General features: G+C 43.5%; 1 protein-coding gene across 1 annotated transcript; it reads left to right on the top strand.

Moving 5' to 3' along the window:
* Positions 1-257: 257 nt before the first annotated feature.
* LOC133779953 (uncharacterized acetyltransferase At3g50280-like) lies at positions 258-27,965 on the top strand. Its single transcript, XM_062219848.1, has 4 exons — positions 258-425; positions 6,715-6,779; positions 8,957-9,294; positions 26,625-27,965. Exons 1-4 carry the CDS (start codon positions 258-260, stop codon positions 27,752-27,754), a joined length of 1,701 nt encoding a protein of 566 aa, XP_062075832.1. The 3' UTR covers positions 27,755-27,965.

A 27,965-nucleotide genomic window follows, 5' to 3' on the forward strand; every position in this document is an offset into this window, starting at 1 on the left:
CACTAATTAAATATTGACACGTCATTTAACTTGACCCATCAGGTAACGGAGATCTAAGACTATAAACTATCTTTACTTTTTTGTTAATACCTAGCATTAATTCTTTTATTTTTTTTTCCTTTTTAATAAAATAAATAGTATGTTCAAGAAATGAATAACTCTACAGTGGAAAATATCTTTCATGTTATACTTCTATTTTTTTATTTAAATCCCAAACGACAACCGATTCATTTACCCAATGGGTGAAATTGAAGAAGATGAATTGGGGTTTAAGATTTGAAGAGAAGCTTCGAGTTGAGGACCGTCAAGATCCATGGTGGTCCATGAGAAATGACTGGAGATGGAAAGGAAATGTCAACGATGGTTTCAGCACCGAGAGGAAGGCCTTCAACGTGAGGCACATGGACAGGGATAAAGGAGATGAGGTTTGGGTGGAGGTTTAACGATAGTAGTTTGGACTACATTTTGGTTGGTATGTACAAGGAGAGTTTCTTTTCTTCTGTCATTTTTGCTAGTTCATGTGTGTCATTGAATTAAGGTTTTGCATTTATGAACTAAATCTCTATTCATTTATAGAATGAACAAAGGTTTGGACAAATACAAACATGCAAATTACTAAAGTTCAAACTATTCTATAGCCACATCAACAGTAAAGAATACGACATATACATAGTTCAACAAAGTAAACATCAATATTGACGGTGAAAACTCGTCAACGGTGTTAGGTCGGAAAACTCAGAGGTAATAATGGAGATAGCTAGTTATGAACTTATAATAGACTTAAGAAAAATAAACACAAATTAACAATGGAGTCAACATTCGTATATTGCTTAATAGCCTGAGTATCCAATGAATTTTCCCCCCACCCCTTTGCTGGAAGGGTGAATGTCTATTTATAGTGAAGCTCTAATGGTTCTTGATACATTGTGGTCCCGGGGGACAAAATTATACATAGGTACATTGTTAGGACGGTGGCACCAGGCGTAGTAGTGCAGGAGGCTGTGATGTTGGCTCTGGTATATGGTCAGAGGCGTGCAAGTAGTGCCTCCACTCCTTGTACTAGTTCATACCACCACTACATGTATGATGCGGATGTCAGAGTCACGCCTCTGTCCTCCACATGGTCGTACATCCTGTGCTCGTACGTGTACCCTGTACTTGATGGTAGTTCTTACATGTCCAAGACACACCATTGCTCCAAGTTTCATTATCTTTGGCTAAGTGTTAAAGGACTTATGGATTCTTCAGTTGGGTAGCTTGGGTCTCCTTGATGCATAGAGGGGTGTCAGGCCTTGCATAACCAGAGTCTCATCCATAATGGTGTCTTCTCTGCTCTACGTGAGTCCCGTAGCTCCTCGATGATATTTAGGCACGAGGCCCACCGTCCTTTGGTTGCACCAGGCGCGGATGCCTTGCAAGCGACATGAGCGTAGTGCATAAGGTGGGAGTACCTCGAGAGATGGGCATGAGACCCTCGCGGCACGGCCTCGCAAGACATGCGCGGGGGAGGCGGTTCGCCAGATGGATGTACGAGGCAGGGGCACCTCGCGAGATGGATGTGCGAGGGGCCGAGGCGCGAGGGAAGGCTCGCTGTGCGAAGGGCTGAGGCGCGAAGGAAGGCTCGCTGCACGAGGGGCCGAGGCATGAGGGACAGCCGCGATGTGAGGGGCCGAGGTGCGAGGGCAGGTAGTTTGCGAGATGGTTGTACGAGGCTAGGGGCGCCTCGCGAAATGGGCATACGAATCAAGCCCTAGAGGCCCTCGCGACACGACCTCGCACCTTGGCCTCTCGACGTGACTTGTGAGTGTTTCTTAGACTATGGTCTTTTGAGGCCCATAGGTGCGACCCCAATGGACTGACTAAGTGACCCTTAGCCATTTATTTCAATAAGGGACCGACCCTTTTTTCCTTGGTGGATTTTTGTCATCCACACTTGCCCCCCAGTCTATGAGGAGGTCTTTAGGCGTTCTTGTAGACTTATTACGATGTTCATACTTATTTTTCATGAGTACGATACTTGCATTATTCTCGGAGGCCTATAAAGCAGCGAAGGATGTCATTCAGCACTGTTGGGCGATGAAGACCTTGCTATGCGAGATGGTCTCGCACAGCAGGATCCTCACAGAGTGAGGCTTGCGTCATTTTCTTCGTTCTTCATCCGTTAACATCCCGGGGCCTTCATCGACCTTCCTTCCAAGGATAAGGCTTATACGAGGCTTAGGGGCATGTTAAGCATTTAGACAAGAGTGTTTGGAAGCACTTGGCTACAGTTGGTTTCGCTATGCGAATGCCCTCCTGCTATGCGAGGCCTCTTACCCTTCTTTTGTGTTTCCGTGACTTCATTATTCATTTATGTCTGAAGGTGGCATTTATACAGATGTCCAATAAAGGAATGGAGCCCGATTGACTTGTAAAATCGAGGGTAGTCTTGCCGAGGGAGGGTGCCCTTGCTATGCAATATCCTTTTGCAAGGTGTGAGGTGTCTCACCGCCTTGTTTTCTTAGTCTAGGACTTTGACAAGCCATTCCTTTTTTTTGTGAGGAATCCTCGCAAGTCCTCATGGTCACTAGCTTTATTTTGAAAAGGGTTCCCCTTGGGACCCCTCTATTGCGTGTGATTCGTGTCCGTTGGTGCACCTTGATTACTCGTAAGGATGTGTTGACCCTTCGGGTTCTCGCTATCCTTTTATATATCTTTGCGCGCGCATTTTATTTTGTGCGAGAAACGTCCTTCTCGTCATTATGCATAGTACTATTTTTGCAAGCGTCTTCTTCGAGACCCTTTTTGCAAGCATCTTCTATGAGATCCTTTTCACAAGTGCCTTCTTCGAGACCCTTTTCGCAAGCATCTTCTTTGAGACCCTTTTATGGTTTTTGAGGTGATCTTTCCTCGAGTCGGGACCCTTGTAGGGAGATGGTCCTTGCGAAACCTTGCGAACACCTATTTTCAAGGCCTTTTTTCCCTCAGTAAGATAACTCAGTTGATCTAGACTTAGGGATCTCTTTGGGTTCCCCTTTCGTCTTCGGCGACGTGGTCCCTTTATAGGATGGGTTTGTTCATGACGAGGTCACTTTTGAGGGACCTTTTGACTTTTTCGGATTCTATAAGGGTAGATAGTCCTTATAGAATCAAATGTTGTCCTTATAGGTTCACTCCTCTCACATATGTGTATTATAAATACTTTTATACATATGTATGTCGCAAGACAAGATGCCTGTTTCGCACTTGGCCAAGCACCTATTGGGGCTCGTGAGGCTAGGCGCCTGCTTTGAATCTTTATGGGGGCCAATTGCGATGATTTGATAAATCCTGCTAGCTTCTTCTTTGAAGCCTTTGTGTAGTCCTCTTCCAATTTTCAACTTGATCAGCGACTCCTCTATCACGACGTTCCCTTTTACATGAAATCTTCAGACGTATTGGTAGAAGGGTGATCAAAAGAAGGTTCGCTTTCCTCCACATGCAAGTTCTTATGGCCCTCTTCCACACATATATACTTTTGTGCTCTTTCAAAGAAGTCATCTAAGTTTGTAACTTCTCTCTTGAGCATGTTACCCCATAACCTGCTTCCTGGTCGAAATCCAGCCGTAATAGCCATCTTGAGCTCCTCTCTAGTTGAACATCCCAACTTTGTTGCTTCCATATTGAACTTATGGATATAGCTCTCCAGACTTTCATTCTTGCCTTGTTTTATGTTAGCGAGGCTGGTAATTGGCAGAACATAATCACAGACTGCACAGTGTTGTTGAATAAATTCATCAGAGAATTGCTGCCACGACTTGATGGTTCCTGGCCTTAACCTCTTGAACCACTTGTACGCCACTCCATTAAGTGTAATGACAAAGCAATGGCACTTTGCTCTGTTGTTGACCTCCCTTAACCCCATCAAGTTATTGAAGAAGTCTAAGTGGTACTTTGGATCCGTAGTGCCCTTGTACGGAGCCATGCGAGGCTCTCTGAAGCTAGTGGGGAGTTGTTCAGCCTGGATCTCCCTTGTGAAGGGAGAATCATGGTCAAATTCTTCATCATCTCTGTGCCCCCCAGGTGCAGTGATAATCTTGCCTTGAGGGCTTCGCATTTTGGTGTCTAGTTCCTTCTTCTTTTCGCTTAAGGATTCTTGCGGGTTCTCAGACTGAACCCTTGCTTTGGTTGTGTCCCTCGGGGGAGCTGTAGGGGTGTGGTTTTTACCCTAGACCCTCTATGGTTAAACTTCCCCCTTAAGTCAGGTGAGGCTTTTGTAGGGGTAATCTTGGGTCCGCACCTCCCATAGGTGGAATTCACACAAGGCTTCACCACTGGTGTATAATATTCCTCGCGTTCTGAGTGAGGGGTATAACAAGTGGAGAGCCGTGTTTTGTCACCGTCCATGGGTATGGTGGTTTCTCCTCGAGCATGATTTTCTCTCCTACGCTGGGGAAGGGGTATGCTTGACCTTCATTGCAGCAAGTCATTCAACGCCTCCTACATGTTCTCTATTACGGCTTCCAACCTACTATTTTTTATGTGCAACTCGCGTATCTCATTTTCGTAAAAGCGAGCCCTAGAGCTGGGACTCACAGAGTGTAGCCGCAAACTATTGTCAGGCTTGTGAAAAGAGGAGCATGGGTCCTGCTGGGCGGAGCGTGGTGCAATCGGTGGTTGAGGAGGAGGTTGTGTACTCAGGCCACCCACGCAGGTCGTAGGTGGTTCACGATGACCTCCCCTAGGTTGGACTGTTGGGAGTGTTGACTCCTTCTCCTCTCCAGGGGTTGAATGTTCCGCCGTCATGTCTCCATTCTCAGGTGGCGGAGGGTCTCTTCTGGATGCTTTCGGTTAGCCTCCGTTAAGGTGGATCTTAGCATCCTGAGATCCCCGTAGGCGTTTTGAACGCCTTGGCATTTTTTTTTTGTTAAAGTTGATGGAAGAACGATGGCTTGATAGTCGTTGTTCCCATAGACGGCGCCAAACTATTGACGGTGAAAACTCATCAACGATGTTAGGTCAAAAAACTCAAAGGTAAGTATGGAAATAGCAAGATATGAACTTAGGATAGACTTAAGGAAAAATAAACAGAGATCAACAATGGAGTCAACATTCGTATAGTGCTTAATAGCCTGAGTATCCAATGAATTTTCCCCCCACCCCTTTGATGGAAAGGTGAAGGTCTATTTATAGTGGAGCTTTAATGGCTCCTTATACATTGTGGTCCCGGGAGACAAAATTATACATAGGTACATTGTCAGGACAGTGGCACCAGGCGTAGTGGTGCAGGAGGCTGTGATGTTGGCTCTAGTATATGGTCAGAGGCGTGCAAGTAGTGCCTCCACTCCTTGTACTAGTTCGTACCACCACTACATGTATGATATGGATGTCAGAGTCACGCCTCTGTCCTCCACATGGTCGTACATCCTGTGCTCGTACGTGTACCCTATACCTGATGGTAGTTCTTACATGTCCAAGACACACCATTGCTCCAAGTTTCATTATCTTTGGCTAAGTGTTGAAGGACTTATGGATTCTTGAGTTGGGTAGCTTGGGTCTCCTTGATGCATAGAGGGGTGTTGGGACTTGCATAGCAAGAGTCTCATCCATAATGGTGTCTTCTCTGCTCTACGTGAGTCCCGTAGCTCCTCGATGATATTTAGGTATGAGGTCCACTGTTCTTTGGTTGCACCAAGTGCGGATGCCTTGCAAGCGGCATGATCGTAGTGCATAAGGTGAGGGTGCCTCGCGAGATGGGCATGAGACCCTCGCGACACTGCCTTGAATGACATGCGCGGGGGAGGCAGTTTGCGAGATGTACGTACGAGGCAGGGGCACCTCGTGAGATGGATGCGCGAGGGGCTGAGGCATGGGGGGCCGAGGCGCGAGGGAAGGCTCGCTGCGTGAGGGGCCGAGGCGCGAGGGAAGGCTCACTACGTGAGGGGACGAGGCACGAGGGAAGGCTCGCTGCGCGAGGGGTCGAGGCGCAAGGGAAGGCTCACTGTGCGATGGGCCGAGGCACAAGGGACAGCCACGATGCGAGGGGCCGAGGTGCAAGTGAAGGCTCGCTGCGCGAGGGGCCGAGACGCGAGGGCAGGAAGTTTGCGAGATGGTTGTATTAGGCTGGGGGCGCCTCGCGAAATGGGCATACGGATCAAGCCCTTGAGGCCCTTGCGACCCAACCTCGCACCTTGGCCTCTCGACGCGACTTAGGAGTGTTTCTTAGGTTATGGTCTTGTGAGGCCCATAGGTGCGACCCCAATGGACTGACTAAGTGACCCTGAGCCATTTATTTCAATAAGGGACCGACCCTTTTTTCCTTGGTGGATTTTTGGCATCCACAATCACTAATTAGTTGAAGGGTACGTAGGCAGCAGTAGTGTTAATTTTAGACAATAAGACAAATTTTTTCATTGAAAAAAAAATAAAAAAAGGAAGAAGAAGAAGATGAAAAGACAAATGGTTGGTGTATAGAATAGAAAAATAATGAAAAATTTTCTCTACAATATATTCATTCCCAGAACAATCTTTGTTATTTCATAAAAAAAAAAAAAGATGAAAATTAGAAGAAGAAGATGAAAGGATATTTTCTGCTGCAATATATTTATTGTGGACCATACTTGATTTATTTTTTATTAAAAAGAAAGAATAAATGCTAGGTATTAACAGAAAATTTAAGAACGTTTTTAGTCTTACATCTCTGTTAGTTGCTGTGTCAAATCAAATGATGTGTTAATATTTAATTGGTTGGGACAGGATTGGAACAGAAATAATGGGACAGCAGATTTTTGTTCCACATGGACGGGGATAAAGGAGATGAGGTTTGGGTGGAGGTTTAACGATAGTAGTTTGGACTGCATTTTTGTTGGGATGTAGAAGGAGAGCTTCTTTTCTTCTGTCATTTTCGCTAGTTCATGTGTGTCATTGAATTAAGATTTTGCATATATGAACTAAATCTCTATTCATTTATAGAATGAACAAGGGTTTGGACAAATACAAACACACAAATTACTAAAGTTCAAATTATGCCATGGCCAACTCAATAGAAAAGAATACAACAGATACATAGTTCAACAAAGTAAACATCACTAATTAGAAGAAGGGTACGTAGGCAGCAATAGTGTTAATTTTGGACAATAAGACAAATTTTTTCATTGAAAAAAAAATACAAAAAGGAAGAAGAAGAAGAAGAAGAAGAAGAAGAAGAAGAAGAAGAAGAAGAAGAAGATGATGATGATGATGAAAAGACAAATGGTTGGTGTATAGAATAGAAAAATAATGAAAAAATTTCTCTACAATATATTCATTCCCAGATCAATCTTTGTTTTTTCATAAAAAAAAAGATGAAAAATAGAAGAAGAAGAAGAAGATGATGAAAGGATATTTTATGCTGCAATATATTAACGTTTTTAGTCTTACATCTCTGTTAGTTGATGTGTCAAATCAAATGATGTGTCAATATTTAATTGGTTGGGACAGGACTGAGACATAAAAAATGGGACAACACATTTTTGTTGCACATGGACGGGGATAAAGGAGATGAGGTTTGGGTGGAGGTTTAACGATAGTAGTTTTGACAACATTTTGGTTGGTATGTAGAAGGAGAGTTTCTTTTCTTCTGTCATTTTTGCTAGTTCATGTGTGTCATTGAATTAAGGTTTTGCATATATGAACTGAATCTCTATTCATTTATAGAATGAACAAGGGTTTGGACAAATACATACACACAAATTACTAAAGTTCAAACTATTCCATAAGCAACTCAACAGTAAAGAATGTGACAGATACATAGTTCAACAAAGTAACCATCACTAATTAGAAGAAGGGTACGTAGGCAACAATAATGTTAATTTTGGACAATAAGACAAAAAAAATTCATTGAATTTTTTTTTTAAAAAAATACAAAAAGGAAGAAGAAGAAGATGAAAAGACAAACGGTTGGTGTATAGAATAGAAAAATAATGAAAAAAATTCTCTACAATATATTCATTCCCAGAACAATCTTTGTTATTTCATAAAAAAAAAACAAAAGAAGAAGATGAAAGGATATTTTCTGCTGCAATATATTAACGTTTTTAGTCTTACATCTTTATTAGTTGATGTGTCAATATTTGTTACACAAAAATTTCGAGAATAGAAATTTTGATCTTGAAAGTTAGGCTCGTAAAGTGTAAGCTCGGAATAAGTCGGTTCGTCATAATCAACTTTAACGAACATATCAAGAACAATCTCGTTGTGCAGTAAGTGTGACAACATCGGAATTGGTGAGCTCGGAAACTACGTGGTCTCGAAGGTGTTCCGAGAATATATGTCAAGCTCGAAGCTACAATGACAGTGGTTCAACACTTGTATAAATTCCCTGATTCCTTTCTTGGCATCAGACAAGACGGTTCGAGCTCGGGCATTGTGAGCTTGAAAAGGATAATCTGAACAATGTTACTTGTTAAAATTCGAGGCGAACCGAGGTAGCGAGCTCGTGATGGTTGATCGGTCTCGAAGGCGTGTGAATTGAATGTTCAAGGTTGCGGATGAGTGTGAACATCTTTATTGTTATAAAATCCCTATGTTTGAGGGATTTGTTGTAATTTGTTGTTAAAATCCCAAATATCATGGGATTTAGACACGTACGTAGTAACTATATGAATTTATTTAATTGATTTGCACAATAACTCCCCAAAATATGAGGGGAGATATTTAGTAAACCACTCTATAAATAGTGTGGAGCAATTCATTTGTGAAAAAACAGAAATTTGTATGGGGTAGACTCTGTAAAATTGCTTCTAGAAAGCTTTGAGAGAATTCCATAAAGTGAATAACATTGATTCATGGACTAGGCAGATTTTAACTGCTGAACCACGTAAAAATCGTGTCTACTATTAGTTGTTTCCTTTGGTATTTTGTTTAATTGCTCTTCATTTCTAAGTTGACGAAAAACGGCGTCAACAGTTTGGTGCTTTCATTGAGAGCCATTAAACAAGATGTGAGCCTGTTTAATCAGAAAACCTTCTGAATCATCAACGGCCGCTGGAAGCAACCCCAGTACTGGTGGGCAACCATTACCACAGATACCCGAGGAACAGACCCCTCGTACCGAGGAATATCCTCGACAACCTGGAAAGCAGCCTATGGTGGATCCGGACCCTGAGGAGAGGAGTGATTCATCCAACTCTCGGGGGCCGCCTGCCCCCAGGCCTGACGAGGATTTGTATTACAATCCTAAGAGGTATATTCCTATCGTGGAACTTGAAAATTGCCAGCTGCATAAACAGTTGGCAGAGGCGACAAAACACAATGAAGAATTAGCCAGACAAGCAGCTGACGCCCAGGCACCTCCCAGTAGGCCTAGAGGACGCCCCCGTGGGAGCATGGAACAAGCATCACAGTCAAATCAACCAAGGCCCCGGAGGAGTACCTAGGCTGAGGCCACTGCCAACCTAGCTGCATACTTGCCTACAGGAACGGGTAATAACCGAGCCCCTCCAGTGGCACGGAACTCGAATCCTGATACTGTGAGAAACAACCCGGAGCCTGTCCGGGTAAACTCTGGGCCATCCAGGCCTGACAATGGGATACAACCACCATCACCCATAAGGCACCCACCATCACCAATAAGGAACCCTTCGCCAGTCCTAGAGGTCCCACGAACTGCACCACGGAGGCCATCTCGCAGTGGCAGTCAAGATGGAAACTGATAGGCTAGGCCTGGACAGTGGAACGAAAGAGAGGCTACCCGAGATCACAGAGCTCCTCATCCATCGGGAAGCCAAATGTCAAGATCACAAACTGCTGGAACAAGAAGGCCAGCAGGGGACCCACCTCGTAATCACCGAGCCACACATCCAGAGAGGGCTACAAGTTACATAAGCGAAAGCTCGGACTACACTCGATCCGTAAGCATTTATAACACCGAGCCAAGGTGTTGACGACAAAAACTCGTCAAAGATGTTAGGTCGGAAAATCCAAAGGTAAATATGGAGATAAATGGATATGAACTTAGAATAGATTCAAGGAAAATAAACACCGATCAACAATGGAGTCAATATTCGTATATTACTTAATAGCCTAAGTATACAATGAATTTTCCAACCCCCTTGCTGGAGGGGTGAAGGTCTATTTATATTGGGGTTCTAATGGCTCCCGATACATCGTGGTCCCAGGGGACAAGATTGTACATAGGTACATTGTCAAGGTTGTGGCACAGGTCATAGTGGAGCAGAAGGTAGTGGTGTCGGCCTGGTACATAGTCAGAGGTATACAGGTAGTGCCTCCACTCTTTGTACAAATCCGTACCACCACTATTTGTACGATACAGATGTCAGGATCATGCCTCTATCCTCCTCATGGTCGTACGTCCTGCACCCGCATACGTACAGGTACCTTGTACCTAATGGTTATTCTCACATCTCCAAGACATGTATTTGCTCAAAGCTATTCCATATTCTACTAAGTGTAGGAAAGCTTGTGAGTTAACATGAATGATATATTCAGGTCTCTACATCACTATTGGCTTGACACCAAATAGTTTTAGGGTCTCTCTTATTGCTCCTCGTACGCCCCTTCAAGAGGTCTTAGACTCCATACGGGTATGCGGGGCGCTGGCATCACGACATGGAGGCACCTAGGTGAGACGAAGTGCTGGCGTGCGGCACGGGTACGCGACACCTCGGCAGGACTGGTCGAGGTATGGTGCAAGACCTTCAGTGCGAGGATCTAACCACGCGCAAAGCCGAGGTGGCGCGAGACACCCTGTGTAACGACACAAATTTCCTAATAAGGTTTGGGACCTTGATTAGGAGGCTGGGAGGGCCATAATTGATTTATTATGCCATTATATGATTATAGGCATGTTTATGTGGATCATATTATTATATGATGATAAACGCATGCATATGGGTATATATATTTTGTTATGAGGGCATTTGGTAAATTGACCCATTGAGGGCGTGATTGTATATTGGTATGCATATTGGTGAATTATCGATGAGGCCACATTATAATGTGAATTTGTTCGAGCTATTCGGCATGAGACAATCTTTGAGTATAAGTTAGCGGTTCGGTCATAATGGGATTAAGTTCGGGGCTCGGGGTGAGTCCTGGGGTAATTTGGTGATTAGAGCGTTGCCGGGAGTTAAAGGGTAACGAAATATGAATTAGTGGTATTCGAGAATATTGAGAATAACAGGAATTGGAGGGTGTTAATTATGGTTAACGAGATAGGTGCGAAAGGACGATCTTGCCCTTGGGGGCTGTTAAGGATTTTAATTAGACTTGGGGGCATTTAGGTCTTTTTACCCTAAAGGATATATATCCATACTTAAACCAGAAAACTGTAGAAGGCTGTAGAAAAATAGAGCACCTCTTCCTTCTTCAACCGTTCATCATTTTTCTCCTTTTCTTCTTCATGTTTGAAGCGTCTTTTGAGAGATTAAGCTAGGGAATCAAGTGTTGAGGATCTAGGGCATTGTTCCACCATTGAAGAGGAGTTCATATTGAGCTTGAGGTAAGGTTTTAGTTTAATTTTCTGGTTCTTTACTCTGTTTTGGAGTTAGTTTTTAGTTAGAACTTTTGATTATAGAGTTGAGTGATTGGTGTGATTTTTGGTGGTTTAAGGCTTGGGTTTTGTTGGTTATATGTTGGACAAGTTGTGGTAATAGCTGGGAGTTTAATTTGTGTTGTTGGAGGTGTTTTGGTGAGGTTTTACATTGGGTTCGAAGAGGAAAAACATAGGTTTTTGACTGGGTTTCAGGTGGGGCCGCAGCTCTATTCTAGAGCGTCGTGGCCCAAGCTCGAAGAAGAAGCAGGTGGGTGCAAGAAAGGTCATTGGGCCACGGCATAAGAAAGGTAGGGCCGCAGCCCGTGTTGGGGACTGAAGGGTGGCCACCTCTGTTTTGGAGGCGGGCCGCGGCATGGTGGAGCTAGGGCCGCGACCCTTAGTGGCATTTTGGCCAAAAATGAGCTTTTGTCGAGGGGATTCAAAGCTTAGGCCTCGGGATCATTCCTATTACCTGGTTTAGTAGGATTCGATGTCCCTAAGGTTAGGTTTTGGTCTGGGATCTTTTATTGATGGATTCCATATTTGGTTATGATTAGGTGACCGCTAAGGGATCAAGGGATCGATCGTTCTCAGGGGTTGGTTATCTGCTAATTCTCGCTCAAACTAGAGGTAAGAAAACTGCACCCGATTATGTGGTTAGGTTGGGACTAAGTGTTCCCTATGATTGTACGCATTGTTGTACGATTGAAATAAACCATGTGAATATGATGGGACTAAGGGCTCCCTATATTTGTATATGATGTCATGAGATGGTATTATGCCATGGGGACATATGATAAACGGCCTAAGAGTGTCAGAATCAATATTTGCGCACAGGGCGTGGCTCAGCCACTGGTAGCTGAGGACAACTCATTAATCACTGAGCTCGGTTAAGCTGGCCAGAGTCAGTGGGTATTACACTGTGGGCGACCTAAGTGAGCTGAAGACAGTGGGTTAAATAGAGGGTGCGACCTAAGGGCGCCAACCCTAAATATTATATGATGGTTGTGATAAACTGCTGATTGTGAATATGAATATTGTTGTTAATTTGATAAATATGATATGTTGGTTATCTGGATGACAAATTGTTGATTTTTCAATTGTTATCACTGAATAGGTGAATATTATGAATTGCTGAACACTTGGTTATACTTTGTGGAATGTCTGGTTATTTATATTGATCAATCTATGATATCATGTTTTCTTGCTGGGCCTCGGCTCATGGGTGCTACGTGGTGCAGGTAAAGACAAGAGTATGTTGGATCGACCATGAGTTGGGGAGCTCTGGTGGCAAGGTGTACATTGCCAGCTGCTCGGTCGCCACGGTCGAGGGGTTGTACAAGGACGGAAACCTAAAATGTGTATTTTGCCATTAGAGTGGCCTGAGTTATTTGTAACTTCTGGAAATTTTGTAAATATGTCATCTAAGCCCTGTTTTGAGATTCCATGTATTAAACTTTCATTTTTAACGAAAATAACCTATTTATGAGCAAAGTCTTTTATTCCTAATTCGTTGATGACGTTAGATTCACATTTTGTTTAAACGACTTGGTTAGCAAGTCTTGCACTATTTTAAACACACGGTGTAACAGTCTTGGTTACCCAGGGAATTACACCCCGGTGGTGCAAGGCGCGAGGCGCAAGACACCCTCGTGGTGCATGCACCGAGGTGGTTCGAGGCGCGAGACACCTTGGTGGTGCGAGGCGCGAGGCGTAAGACACCCTCGTGGTGCAAGGCGCGAGACACTCTAGTGGTGCGAGGCGCGAGGCTTCATGCACGAGACACCCTGGTGGTGCGAGGCGCGAGACTTCATGCGCGAGACACCCTCGTGGTGCATGTGCATGGGTATGGGTGCATGTGTCTCGCATAGAGAGACACATGTGTCTATGCATGCGGAGAGAAATCCCTTGGAGACTCGCATATGGGTGCATGTGTCTATGGGTGCACGTGTCTATGCACGCGGGAAGACAACCCTTGGAGACTCGCGTATGGATGAATGTTCCTATGCATGCGGGGAGACAGCCCTTGGAGACTTGCGTATGGATGCACGTATATGGGTATGGGTGCATGTGTCTCGCACAGTGAGACACATGTGTCTATGCATGCGGGGAGGCATATTGGTTATCACATGGGTGCATGTGTCTATGCATGCAGGGAGGCAGCCCTTAGAGACTCGCGTATGGGTGCATGTGTCTATGCATGCGAGGAGACAACCCTTGGAGACTCGCGTATGGATGCATGTGTCTATGCATGCGGGGAGACAACCCTTGGAGACTCGTGTATGGATGCATGTGTCTAGCATCTTGACTCTTGAGCATATCAACCTTGCGTAGGCACATAAAACCTCGCTATGTGGGGGCCTTGTGCACCCGTCCTCCTGCGACGCTTAGTTTGACCCTTTAGCTTAGCAAGGCAAAACTTCATGGCTTATAATGAGATGTTTCCCTTAGGACAACTTCTCGTATTCTCACGTGCCTAGCGCCATTACACGAGAAGCCCGAAGGTCTGCACACGGGGATTGGGCCACGCTATGCGAGGTCATTGGCCAAGGGAAATGTGCGCCGAGGGTTTTAATACTTTCACCGAGGGGTGCTTTAAGGAAAATTATTCCATATTCACAAGACCTATAGGTCCGAGCCCGATAGAATGAATACACGACCTTTAGCCATGTAGTTTAACTAGGGAATAGAGATTTGTTCCTTGGTGGATTTTTGGCATCCACACAAGGCATACAGGGAATCGAGGGAATCACCCTGATCTGTGAGATCATCTAAACCATAATTGAGGGAAAGATAATCCCTCGAACCCTGATCTGCGTGAACATCTGAATGGCTATAAACAGCCATCAAATAACCCTATACCAAGACAGGGAGCTGGAGTTTTTATTAACGATAACCAGCCCCCTCAGGTCTGGGCTCGACCCCTAGTGGAATTAGTCTAAGAAAATATTGACCAGTTAGAAAGAGCATTTAGGCTCCTGCAAGACGAGCGTAACAGGAACAAAGCTGAAGAATCCCATGAGGAACTCGAACTGTTTGCCCAACATATCTCCAGCACTCTGTTTCCTCAGGGATTCAGAATACCCCATGTCCCACCATTTGATGGAAACTCAGACCCGTATAGTCATCTGAGTACCTTCAACACCATCATGCAAGCCAGCAATGTTGGTTACGAGCTCAGATGTATGTTGTTCCCAGCCACACTTATAGGACCAGCAAAAAACTGGTTTGAGAAGTTTAGAAGATATTCGATCTCACCATGGGATCAATTATCTAGAGACTTTAAGAAGCAATTTAAGGCTATGATTGGCATCAGGCCCAAGGCCTCGACCTTAACCAATTTCCGACAATAGAAAAATGAGTCATTAAAGAGTTACCTCATGAGGTTTAACTTAGAAGTGGCCCGAGCTCGAGATGTCGATGATAGCGGTCACCCGATGGCCGTTAGAGCGAGTATTCTGCCAGGAAGTCTCCTTTGGGAAGATATACAAAGGAAACCTATCAGGTCACTAACCTAGTTCAATCGGAGGGCCCAAAGGTTTGTCAATGTAGAATAGGCGAGGTTAGAGCTGAACATGACCTCTCAGCCCATAACTACAAAGAAAAATATGAACTCTGCCTCGACCTCGGCGATCCCATAAACTTCAAAACCCTCTGGGGATAACCCTTACAAACGGAAGAAGAATGAAGGGAATAACCCCGAGGCTGATGGAGGTAAAAAGAAGAAAGGGGATAAATACTTCTTCGTATACAAGGTGTATACCGAGCTCAATGAGTCTCGGGAGAATATTTACTTGGCCAATGAAAACCAGGTCCCATTTAGATGACTTGATCCCATGAGGAATCAAAAGCCAAAAGGGACTCAAATAAATACTGTAGATTCCATAGAGATATCAGACACACAACCGATGAATGTTGACAATTGAAAGACGAGATCGAAGGTTTGATCTCAAGGCGATATTTAGGACAGTAGGTCAGAAACTGAAATCCCAATCAAGCATCAACAAGTCAGAGGGAAGCAGCCGCGCATCCTCCTCAACACAATAACTCCTGAGCTCGGGAGGACGAGAGACCCCCTCCGATTGATGGAGAGGATGTAGTAACCATCTCGGGGGGGACCTCGTATCGCAGGTTTGGGCAGGAACGCTCAGAAAAGATACGTAAATGAGCTTAAGACTGGAGACGGTTCTCCCTACGAACCCGAACCACGAGCTCCAAAACAATAGAGGGTTGAGACTCAACCCATAACATTTACTGAAGAGGCCGCATCACACGTCCAGTTTCCTGATAACGACCCCTGGTCATAACTCTCCAACTCGTGAACAAGAGGGTATGTCGAGTCCTGATTGATAACATGAGCTCAATAAATATCCTTTATAAAGCCACTCTAGAAAAGATGGGACTCATGCTTCGCGATTTGAAAGCATGTGCAACAACATTGTACGATTTTTCAGGAGAAGGGATTGCCTGTATGTGATCCATTGAGCTCCCTGTAACCTTGGGAGACTACCCAGTCTCAATAACCAAGATGATGGAGTATGTAGTGGTGGACCTCCCATCAGCCTACAACGTACTGCTTGGAAGACCCGCCCTAGTTGGGCTGGGGGTAGTGTCGCCCGTTAGGCATTTGGCTATCAAGTTCCTGACTTCTAGTGTCATCGGGACGTTGAAGGGGGACCAGCTCGCAGGAAGGGAGTGCTACAACATTTCCATAAGAGGAAAAAGTCAGACAAGTGTGCAGGATCTAGTGGTTTTCCAAGAAATAAATGGAACCATTTTTGACATTGATGAGGAGATCAATCCTAGAGTAGATGAGAGGGCCGATCTCAAACCTTTGGAAGAGCTCGAGGAAGTTAAGCTCGATGCAGTAGACGTTACAAAGGTGGTGAAGGTGGGTAAGAATATTTCTGAAGATGTGAGAAAGCAATTAATCTGCTTGTTAAAAGAAAACCAGTATGTGTTCGCATGGTCACACTCGGACATGGTGGGAATCAGTTCGAATGTCATAAGCCACACACTTAACATTGACAAAAGCTTCCCCCCGAAGCAACAAAAGCGAAGACTCCTGGACGATGATAGAAAGAAGGCTCTCAAGGAGGAGGTCGATAGGTTAAAGCCAAATCGATTCATACGAGATGCCTTTTATCCTGATTAGATTGCCAATCCAGTATTGGTCCCGAAACCCAACGGCAAATGGCGAACCTGTATCGACTACCCAGACCTTAACAAGGCAAATCGATTCATACGAGATCTCTTTTATCTTGATTGGATTGCCAATCTAGTGTTGGTCTCGAAACCCAACGGCAAATGGAGAACCTGTATCGACTACTCAAACCTTAACAGGGCATGCCCTAAAGACTGTTTCCCTTTACCTCTGACAGATCAGCTCGTAGATGCCACTGTAGGTCATGGGATCATGTCATTCATGGACGCTTATATTAGATATAACTAGATTGTCATGCATACACCAGATCAGGAACATACGAGCTTCGTAACCGATAAAGGGTTGTACTGCTACAATGTCATGCCTTTCAGGCTCAAAAATGCTGGGGCCACGTACCAAAGGTTCATGAACAGGATGTTTGCCGAGCAGATTGGAAATAACATGGAAGTCTATGTTGACGATATGTTAGTTAAATCAAAACATAATGATAATCATGTCGATGATCTTGCAGAATGCTTTACTGTACTACGAAAGTATAATATGAAACTTAACCCACAAAGGTGCTCTTTTAGAGTGTCTTTGGGAAAGTTTCTTGGGTTTATAGTAAATGCATGAGGGATAGAGGTTAATCCGAACAAGATTAAGGCATTGATAGATATGCCCTCACCTCGAAAGCACAAGGATGTCCAGAGCTTAACTGGATGGATGGCGGCATTGAATAGGTGTATCTTGAAATCTACAGACCATTGTCTTTCTTTCTTCAACCTTTTGAGAGGGGGCCAAAAATTCGAGTGTTCAGAGGAATGCGAGCTCGCGTTTCAGAACCTTAAGAAGCACCTCGCCGAACCACCAATCTTGTCGAAAACCGGTCACGGGAGAGGTTTTGTATTTATACCTCGCGACAACCGAACACGCCATTAGTGTGGTGCTCGTCCGAGAAGAGAAAAAAGTACAAAAGCATGTGTACTACGTTAGCAAAAGGTTACTGGGGGCAGAATCGAGATACCCGTTAATGGAAAAAGTGGCTTTTAGCCTGATACATTCATCTTGAAAGATCCAACCCTACTTCCAAGCACATCTTATTCATTTGCTAACTGACCAGTCACTACGACAAGTATTGTCCAAACTAGAGGCATCAGGAAGATTTTTAAAGTGGGTTGTTGAACTCGGACAATTCGAGATCACATACCATCCAAGAACAACCATCAAGGGACATGCCCTGGCAGATCTCATTGTCGAGTGTACTTGTATTTCGAATGATGAAGTTGTAACCCCAGCCCACGAGCTGTGGAAACTTTATGTCGATGGATCCTCCAACAAAAATGGATCGGGGGCAGGCATTATATTGATTACCCCAATAGGAAATCGATTCCACTCAGCCTTAAGGTTCAACTTCGAGGCATCGAATAACGAGGCTGGATACGAAGCATTACTAGCATGACTTTGAATAGCCAAAGAACTCAAAGCAAAGGCTATACACTACTATAGTGACTCACAGCTGGTGGTCAACATAGTTTTGGGGGAATATCAGGCTCGGGCCATAGGAATGGCCGCATACCTAGAGAAAGCAAAAACTATGCTTGGACAATTCAAATTTTACGCAATAAAGCAAGTCCCCCAAGAACAAAATTCAAATGCAGACGTGTTGGCAAGCTCACTACAACTAGCGAGACCGATACATTGAACGTGGTCCCGGTAGAGTTTCTATCGACCCCGAGTATCAACGAGCCTAACGAAGAGGACGTATGCATGATCAATTCTCAACCTACTTGGATGACCCCCAATAATCGATTTCATCAAAACCAAAAGTCTCCCAGTAGAACGGAACAAGGCTCAAAAGCTGATGTATCAAATCCCGAGGTACACTATTATGGAAGGAAGGTTGTATCGAAGAGGGTATTCAATGCCATTGCTCCAATGTGTAACTCCACCCAAGGAGAAGAAAATTTTGGAAGAAATTCATGAAGGATTTTGTGGAGATCACACAAGAGGGCATAGTCTATCAAAAAAGGTGATAAGACAGGGATATTTCTGGTCCACAGTCAAGGCAGACGCGTTTGAGTATGTCAAACGATGTGATAAATGCCAGCGATTCACTTCGATTACACGAGCTCCACCTACCGAGCTTACCATGTTAACCTCCCCATGGCCATTTGCAGTGTGGGGTATCGACCTTATAGGCTCGTTGCCAACTGGCAAAGGTGGAGTAAGGTACGTTATGGTCGTCGTCGATTATTTCACGAGATGGACCAAAGTTGAACCCCTAGCCACTATTACCTTGAAATTTTTTTTAGACTTTGTGGTAAAAAATATCATCCGCCGATATGGCATGCCCAGAAAGATAGTGTCGGACAATGGTACCCAGTTTGACAGTGACCTGTTTACCCATTTCTGCGAAAAGATGGGATAATAAAAAGCTTCTCCTTTGTTGCCCATCCCCAATCAAATGGTCATGTCGAAGCAGTCAACAAGACCCTAAAAAGCTCCATAAAGAAAAGGTTAGAAGAAGCTAAGAAAAGGTGGCCCGAAGAGTTACCTCAGGTTTTGTGGGCTTATCGAACCACAGCTCGAACTTCAACAAGGCATACTCCATTCTCCCCAGCATATGGGTGCGAGGTCATGTTGCCTATTGAAGTCGAAATACATACAACACGGAGCCATGCGTACAATCAGGCCTCGAACCAATCCCAGCTCGAAGAAAGTCTAGACCTCATTGAAGAAAGATGAGATGAAGCTCAATTGAAAAATGCTACATACCAGCAACGAGCTACTAGGTATTTCAATAAGAGGGTTCGAGATAGAAAATTCAGGCTGGGAGACCTGGTCCTACGACGTGTGTTTTTGGCTACACGAGACTCGTCTACTAGGGTACTCGGACCTAACTGGGAAGGACCCTACCAGATCGAGTCTATCATTCAGCCTGGGATGTATAAATTGGCGAGATAAAATGGAGAGTTGGTTCCGCGAGCTTGGAATGGTGAACATCTACAACCTTATTTTCAATAATGTAGAAAGGGTGTTTTGTTGTAACCAAGCTTGTTTATTTTTCAGACTTTTGTTAATAAAATGTCAAGTTTTGCTCAAAAGTTGTTTTCTTTATTAAATGTTGTATTTTTTGCAAACTCTCTTAATTCAATAACCTATGGTCACACTCATAGGATATTAATGGGGCATCAGTGGTATACAATCATACCATAAGTTTGAAAAAATAAATAACATAGAATAAAAATGTCTGGATCATCAACCCAACATGAAAGTTTTAAGTATACACGTAAACTAATAAAAATGTCTAGATCATTAACCCGACATAGAAGTTATAAGTGTATACGCAAGCTAAAAGTGTATGGATTAATAACCAAACACGTGAGCTAAAGCTGTCTGGATTTCACCAAATTGAAAAAAATTATAAGTGTATGGATTAATAACCAAACATCCAAGCTAAGATTGTCTGGACATAACCATATTATAAAAATTATAAGTGTATGGATTACAAACCAGGCATAGACTAAATAAGTTTGGAACAAACTAGAAAAAAATAACCGACAGAAAGTTGGTGTAAATAAAACAACTACGAATTAAGTCGAGTCTGAGGCTGGAAAGTTTTGCAAAATTAGTTTCAACCTCACAACCTCGAGGACCTGCTCGAGGATGAGAAAAAGTGGCTAGAAAAAAAAATATAACTAAACTATTAAGATTAATTGCCATATAAGTACTTTCAAGTACATGGTAAAAGTAAGGTTCGACCTTGACAATAATGAGGTCGGACATGGATATATCGAGTAAACTGTGCATGAATGCATTGAAACTCGAGCTTAAATCCAAAAAAATGTGTTTGTACAAATAAACAAACATAAAAGCAAGCCTTTAGTATAACATGCTTGAAATATTTCAACCTAGAAATGTAAAGCCAAAATATTAAAGCAAAAGCTTAATGTAAAATCAAATGCATGAAGGTTTTCGAGCAAGAAAATTGTGTGCGTAAAGATTAAAATTACTGTCTAAATAATAATGAAATAGCTCTAAAGCGAGCTATGTATTGTCTTTGCCCCAAGGGCATATATATAAAATGAGTTGCAAAAAATAATGGGACACATCCCATGATTCCAAACTTATGGAGCCGACACCTTCTCCCCAGCCATTCCTGATGCTCTCGCGGTCTCCCCAACTGTTCCTGATGCTTCCGCGGTCTCTTCGGCCTCGAGCCTGGCGTCTTCCTCATCAAGGCGAGTCTACCATCTATCAACGAACTCGGCCTCCAAAGTGTCTAGGAAGCTTGTAGGGGTTGTTCACTCAGATTCGATACATTGCCATATCAACATCATGATCCTTCTTAGCCTTGAACTCCTCTAGGAGGCGAGCCTTCTCACCTTCGATGATGTCGAAAGTGGTTGCCTTTTCTCCCTCCAGCTTGGCATTATGTTCTCAGAGGACCTTGTGCTCGACATTCTTGTTCTCGACCTCTTTCAGGGTCATCGCCAACGTCACCTTAAGCTCTGACATATTCAGGAGGACTACGTCCCGAGACGCTATCTCCTGTTGGGCGACCTTGAGCTCGTCTGCCAGCTTCAGCTGGGCATCCCTGGCCTCTTGGGCCAATGCCTTGCACCTGGTTACCTCATTATTCAGCATGAAGTTATGCTGAATAAAGGAAGTAAAGGCTTGTATGCAAAAATAAAACCAAGTCAGTGGAGGCAATATTCGAATTAACACAACATAGGATTAAAGGAAAGTGTCTTACCGAGAAGATGAGCTCACTGCCTTTGTTGAAAATGGAGTTAGCATCGTTGCATGAGGTAAAAAATTCCCATTGGGGAGCAGCGAAGCTACTTAGGCTTTGACCAGCTCGGGTCAACACCTCAGACCCTAGGTTAACGCCCTATGGCCCGACCGCATTATCGACCACGAACTTGAGCACATGGGGCGAGACCGTGAAGAAGCGCTCCCTTGTGGGGGTCGGTCTTGGTTGCGGGGCAGGAGCTGGTGGAAGGGGCTGGACTTCAAGAGGAGGCATCGGCAGACAGGCCTCGGCAGGTCCCCTGACCTTGAGGTCTGCAGCAGTATCTTGGCTCAGGCCTTAGGAGTCCGGGGCTGAAGGAGTCACCTCGGCTCTTTTTGGAATCTTTGAGGGGCGCCCCCCTTTCTGTGATGCCATCTGGCGCTTACTCACCTTCGCCCCCGTAGAACGACGCAGTACGTTATCCAAGTCAGAGTCCATGTTGCCTGCAGATACACAATTTACACATTAGTGATCGAGCCTAAACTACAAAAAAGAAGCAAGACTAAGGTAAAAAAGAAACCTAACTAGTACTTTCTACCGAGCTTGTGCTCGGCGACCAAGAAATTCCCCTATCTTCAGAGGATGCTGGGGGAGTCCCTTCTCTATATGTAGGAGACAACCTCGAAAGGTCTTTATAAACATTGGTCTCGTATTGAACCACGACCCCATCCCAAGGTTTAGTACTGACCTAATAAGCTATCAAACCTACGTACCCTCTCATCTACCCAGGACCAAGCATGAAAATTATTGCTGGGTTCCTCAAAAAGGACAAGTATGCCAGGTTTATGCTTAAGAAAAGAAGGGGACCACATATTGGAGCTAAGCACTACTTTACCTCCACTACCCGAGCTCAGCGAAGCTTCATCTTGGGCTTCGTTTCTCGAGGCAGGTCGATCATGACGGCAACCCACAGAGGGACGAGCCCGTGAGCTTGAAGACCTCTTTCTTGGGGGAAGTCTCTTAGTGGGAAGTGGCACATGCTCCCACTTGAAGTACTTGCGGTAGGCAGAGTCATCTGTCGACTGGTCATGCTCTAAGAGGCCACAAGCTCGGAGCCGCTCTTCATGAAGAAGATAAGATAAAGAACGCCGATCACAGGGCAGTTGGAGCAGAGCTTCCTTATGTTCCACCATCGACTCTGAGGGGGTGGGACGGTGATATTTGGCTGAAGAGATGGTTATATGTTATTATTCCGAGCCTAATCATTAAACGAAAATGTAAGGGATAAATGTGAGTACTTACGGATGCATTGGAATGAATAGAATCTAGAAGGAGCGAGACCATCCGTCCAGAAGAATACAAGCTTGAAGTTAGGAGGATGGTTTGGCATATCCTCAAAAAATTTCTTCTCATTCGGATAGCTCGAAAAATAGTAGAAGCCATCCCATCCTCGAGCTCGAGAGGGGTTTCTTTTGAGACAGAAGAGATACAGAATCTCTTGGGGTGAGGGTCCTTTCCACTTCAGTTCGTGGTACAGGGACCTGAGGGCAGAAAGAACCCTATATGAATTTGTTTGGAGTTGGAAGGGAGCGAGCCAAACAAAGTCCAGAAAATCCTTAAAATAGGATTTCAGGGGTAGTAGAGCCCCTGCCCTCATGTGCTCGCGACTCTAGGCCGCGAGCTTAATCTTGCTGTTAGGATTTTCATCTCCCGAGGTGAAGCAGCCCCGCTCGCTCGGAGTTGCAGGTCGACACATCAGTGCGCCGGAAAGTTTTAGGCCATGGCAAGCTAATAGCTCAGAAATTTGGCCCGTTGAGGTGACTGAGCTCCAGTAAAGCTCAGTCTCGAAAAAACCCTCTTGTAGGGTGGGAATGGATGCAACTCAAGAAGTGGAAGGACGGTTCGAAGGGTCTTCCATCAGCAAGAAGGAAAGTGCACCAAGCTCGTAGGAAATTGTGACTTTAAGTTTGGGATCGAGTGGGATAGGTCTGATCTCGGGGTCCGGATCTGGATAAATCGCGACCCGGAGTATCTTCCTTTTCCCTTCCTCGACCTCGTCAATCTGGCGTCGACAACGGTCTCAGATGTCCTATTGTTCGCACCTCTCGTGGTGCTCGTGTATCAAGCGTTGGTTCTGAGTGAAAGGAGACTCCGGACTGGGAGTTGATGGAGAGTAAGGAATTGCGAGCACTGACCCCCACCGATTCTTAGAGTTCTGTGACCTCTAACAAGAAAGAAAAAGGTGAGGGCTAGGCATGCAAGAAATCACAGAGTATAATTTTGGTGATTCGAGCTCGAAAGCACGAGATCACAGAGTAAACTCAATCGAGACTGAGGTCTCGAAAGGATAAATCGAATTCGAAATGGAACCCTGAACTATTGTAAAGTTCAGGCTTCGAGCGTGTACTTAACATGAGAGTGGGGAAGTTTGGATTCATTTTAAGGATCCTGAATTTTCAGGAATAAAGCTGACGGTTACCCAAAAAGGTGATAATTTTGGAATTTGTGCAGTTAAAAACCCTAAATCAAAACCCCTATTTCTTCGCTTACACGACACATTACCCTTAATCTGAAAAAACCCTATTTTTTGCACTAAATCTGGGTTTGAGAACCGTGATGTCAAAAACTTTGAATAAAAAATTCGTGTAATATCAGATAAATTACTGTTCAATAGCTAGAAATGGGAACTAGTAAACACATTCATACAACAGAGAAGAACATAAAAATGCATGAGAAATCAAAGAACTGAAACTTACACACAGAAGCTTGCAGATATAGAGAAATCGTCGATTGAAGGATCGGTTGCGAGAATGATTTCACGGAGTCGAAAATGCTAAGATTATTTTGTTTCTTCAACTTGGAGAACATGCAAAAAAGAGGAAGAGAGCTCTGGTTCGTTTTCTTCTTTATGAAAATTGGAATATAAAAGTGAGGAAGATAAAGATGACGCGACTATATATATGTCCCAGAGGGAGGTCAAAGGTCGAACAAATCAGGGCCTTTGGTTGGATTTGGTACTTGATCTAACGGACAGGGTGCAAATATGACAATGGCGGCAAAAAGATGAGATACGAAAAGACGTGAACAAATGAAAAGAGTACTCGAGTACTCTGATTGTGCAATCCATGGCTGATGCGTGTCCACACTTGAGTGTGGTGAGTGGCTCGATTTTTGGAGGTAGCAGTTCAAAATTTTCATTCTCATAGGATTCGAACTGATACTTTTGAGGGGGCAAAATGTTACACCCAAATTTCGAGAATAGAAATTTTGATCTCGAAAATTAGGCTCGTAAAGTGTAAGCTCAGAATAAGCCGGCTCGTCATAATCGACTTTAATGAAAATATCAAGAACAACCTCGTTGTGCAGTATGTGCGACAACATCAGAATTGGTGAGCTCGAAAACTACGTGGTCTCGAAGGTGTTCCGAGAATATATGTCAAGCTCGAAGCTACAATGACAATGGTTCAACACTTGTATAAATTCCCTGATTCATTTCCTGCCATCAGACAAGACGGTTTGAGCTCGGGCATTGTGAGCTCAAAAAGGATGATCTGAACAATGTTACTTGTTAAAAGTCGAGGCGAACCGAGGTAGCAAAACTCGTGATGGTTGATCAGTCTCGAAGGCGTGTGAATTGAATGTTCAAGGTCGCGAGCTGAGTGTGAACATCTTTATTGTTATAAAATCCCTATGTTTGAGGGATTGGTTGTAATTTGTTGTTAAAATCCCAAATATCATGGGATTTATACGCGTACGTAGTAACTATATGCATTTAATTGTATTTATTTAATTGATTTGTACAATAACTCCCCGAAATATGAGGAGAGATATTCAATAAACCACTCTATAAATAGTGTGGAGCAATTTATTTGTGAACAGAAATTTGTATGGGGAAGACTCTGTAATATTGCTTCCAGAAAGCTTTGAGAGAATTCCATAAAGTGAATAACACCGACTCGTGGACTAGACAGATTTTAACTACTGAACCACGAAAAAATCGTGTCTATTACTGGTTGTTTCCTCTGGTATTTTGTTTAATTGCTCTTCATTTTTAAGTTGACGAAAAACGACATTAACAATATTTAATTGGTTGGGACAGGATTAAGACAGAAAAATGGGACAACACATTTTTGTTGCACATGGACGGGGATAAAAGAGATGAGGTTTAGGAGGAGGTTTAATGATAGTAGTTTTGATAGCATTTTGGTTGGTATATGGAAGGAAAGTTTCTTTTCTTATGTCATTTTTGCTAGTTCATGTGTGTCTTTGAATTAAGATTTTGCATATATGAACTGAATCTCTATTCATTCATAGAATGAACAAGGGTTTGGACAAATACATATACGCAAATTACTAAAGTTCAAACTATTCTATGACTAACTCAACAGTAAAGAATACGACAGACACATAGTTCAACAAAGTAAACATCACTAATTAGAAAAAGAGTACGTAGGCAGCAATAGTTTTAATTTTGGATAATAAGACAAAAAAAATTATTGAAAAAAAAATACAAAAAGGAAGAAGAAGAAGATGAAAAGACAAATGATTGATGTATAGAATAGAAAAATAATGAAAAATTTTCAATACAATATATTCGTTCCCAAAACAATCTTTGTTATTTCATAAAAAAAACAAAAGAAAATGATGAAAATTAGAAGAAGAAGATGAAATGATATTTTCTGCTGCAATATATTGTAGACTAGACTTTATTTATTTTTTATTAAAAATATAAATAAAAATGAAAGAATAAATACTAAATATTAGCAGAAAATTTAAGAATATTTTTAATTTTGCATCTTTGTTAGTTGATGTGTCAAATCAAATCAAATCAACGGTGTTTCAATATTTAATTGGCTAGGTATTGACAGATAAGAACCATTTTAGTTTTCCAAGTCTGTTAGTTGATGTGTCAAATATTTAATTGATTGGGCCACGATTCGGACAGAAAAAATAGATTTTATTCGGCAAGTACTTCTTTAATAAATTAAATTTTGTGTTTCTTTTCTTTCTTCCTAATCACAGTCATATCCTTCACTTATAGAAAATCATGAAAAACGACATTAAAATCCTAATCATCTCAAGCACCATCGTTCAACCAGCGACTGTTCACGATTACAAGTTACTCAATCAACGACTCGACTTGACTGTAAGCGATCTTCGACTCCTCCGCGCCCATTATATCCAAAGAGGTCTTCTTTTTAACCACAAACCGCCGCGGCCGGCCAATACCAACTTCGTCCCACACTTATAAGCCACCTTGTATCGTACCTTAGACATTCTCTATCCTCTTGCCGGCCGACTCGTCATCACCGAAAATGACGATGGAACTGTTTGTTTTCACGTTGACTGTAACGGCACCGGAGTCCTTTTTGTCCACGCCGTCACTGACGGCGTCACGGTGGCTGATATTATCGAGCCAGTCATTGTCCCAGACAACATCGTTTTCTCTCTTTTTTTATTGAACGGAGTGGCTAACTACGAAGCCGCCGTTTCGAATCTACCTTTGGTGGCTGTGCAGGTAACTGAACTCGTCGACGGTTTCTTCGTCGGGTGTAGTGTAAACCATTCCGTCATCGACGGCACGTCGTTTTGGAAGTTGTTCAACCTTTGGTCGGAAATCTCACGCGACGGCAGCTACAAAAACGACTTCGTTTCGAGTACAGATCGCGGCAACTTCTTCCTCGATCTCCCGATCCGAGTCCCTTTCTTCGGTTCTTCTTCTGCTTCATCATCATCATCATCCTCATCTAGTCTGCAACAAATGATGATCCATTTCTCCAAGAAAAGAATAGCTGAGCTCAAGGCAAAAGCCAACGCCGAGATGAGGTTCACTACCAAGAACGAGATGATCTCGTCCCTTCAAGCGCTCATGGCACATCTTTGGATATCAGTGACACGTGGCAGGGGTCTGAGAGCCGACGAAGATGTCCGTTACAGATTCGCAGTCGGGCTGAGGTCAAGACTCCAGCCGCCGTTGCCAGAAGGGTATCTGGGAAACGCGGTCAGTTCTTGGACCGTACAGTGCAAAGCAGGGGAGGTGTTGGAACGTGGATTGGGGTGGGCGGCGGCGCAGATTAAAGAAAGGATTAGTTCTCTTACGACGGAGAAAGTGAGAAAGAACTTGGAGGATTGGGTTGAGAGCCCTACGTTTCCAGACTTAGGGAGACTACCGCCAAACTTATTGCTGAGTGGAAGTTCCCCTCGGTTTGATGTTTATGGTAATGATTTTGGTTGGGGAAGACCGGTGGCTGTTCGAAGCGGTCCGGTGAATAAGATTGACGGCAACCTAACGCCGGTTCCTGGGGCTGAAGAAGGAACTATTGACTTTGAAGTTTGTCTTTCTCCGGCTACAATTAAATACTTGATTGAGTCTATGACGTAAGAGCGATGAAAAGAACTGAGCCCACTCACCGGCCCCCTTCTCCTGCCTTTTCGGTTTTGACGTTTTAGTTTAGAAGATCTTGTTTGATTGGTGAGATATTGTTTTGTTTTATTTTAATCTGAGTTGTATTTCTGCTAAATACTCCCACAAATTGAAACAGAAGGATTTATTTTCTTCCTAATAATTAGCTTTCAGAATTCATAAACCAAAA

This window comes from Humulus lupulus, chromosome 5, assembly GCF_963169125.1.
Source record: "Humulus lupulus chromosome 5, drHumLupu1.1, whole genome shotgun sequence".
Lineage (NCBI taxonomy): Eukaryota > Viridiplantae > Streptophyta > Magnoliopsida > Rosales > Cannabaceae > Humulus > Humulus lupulus.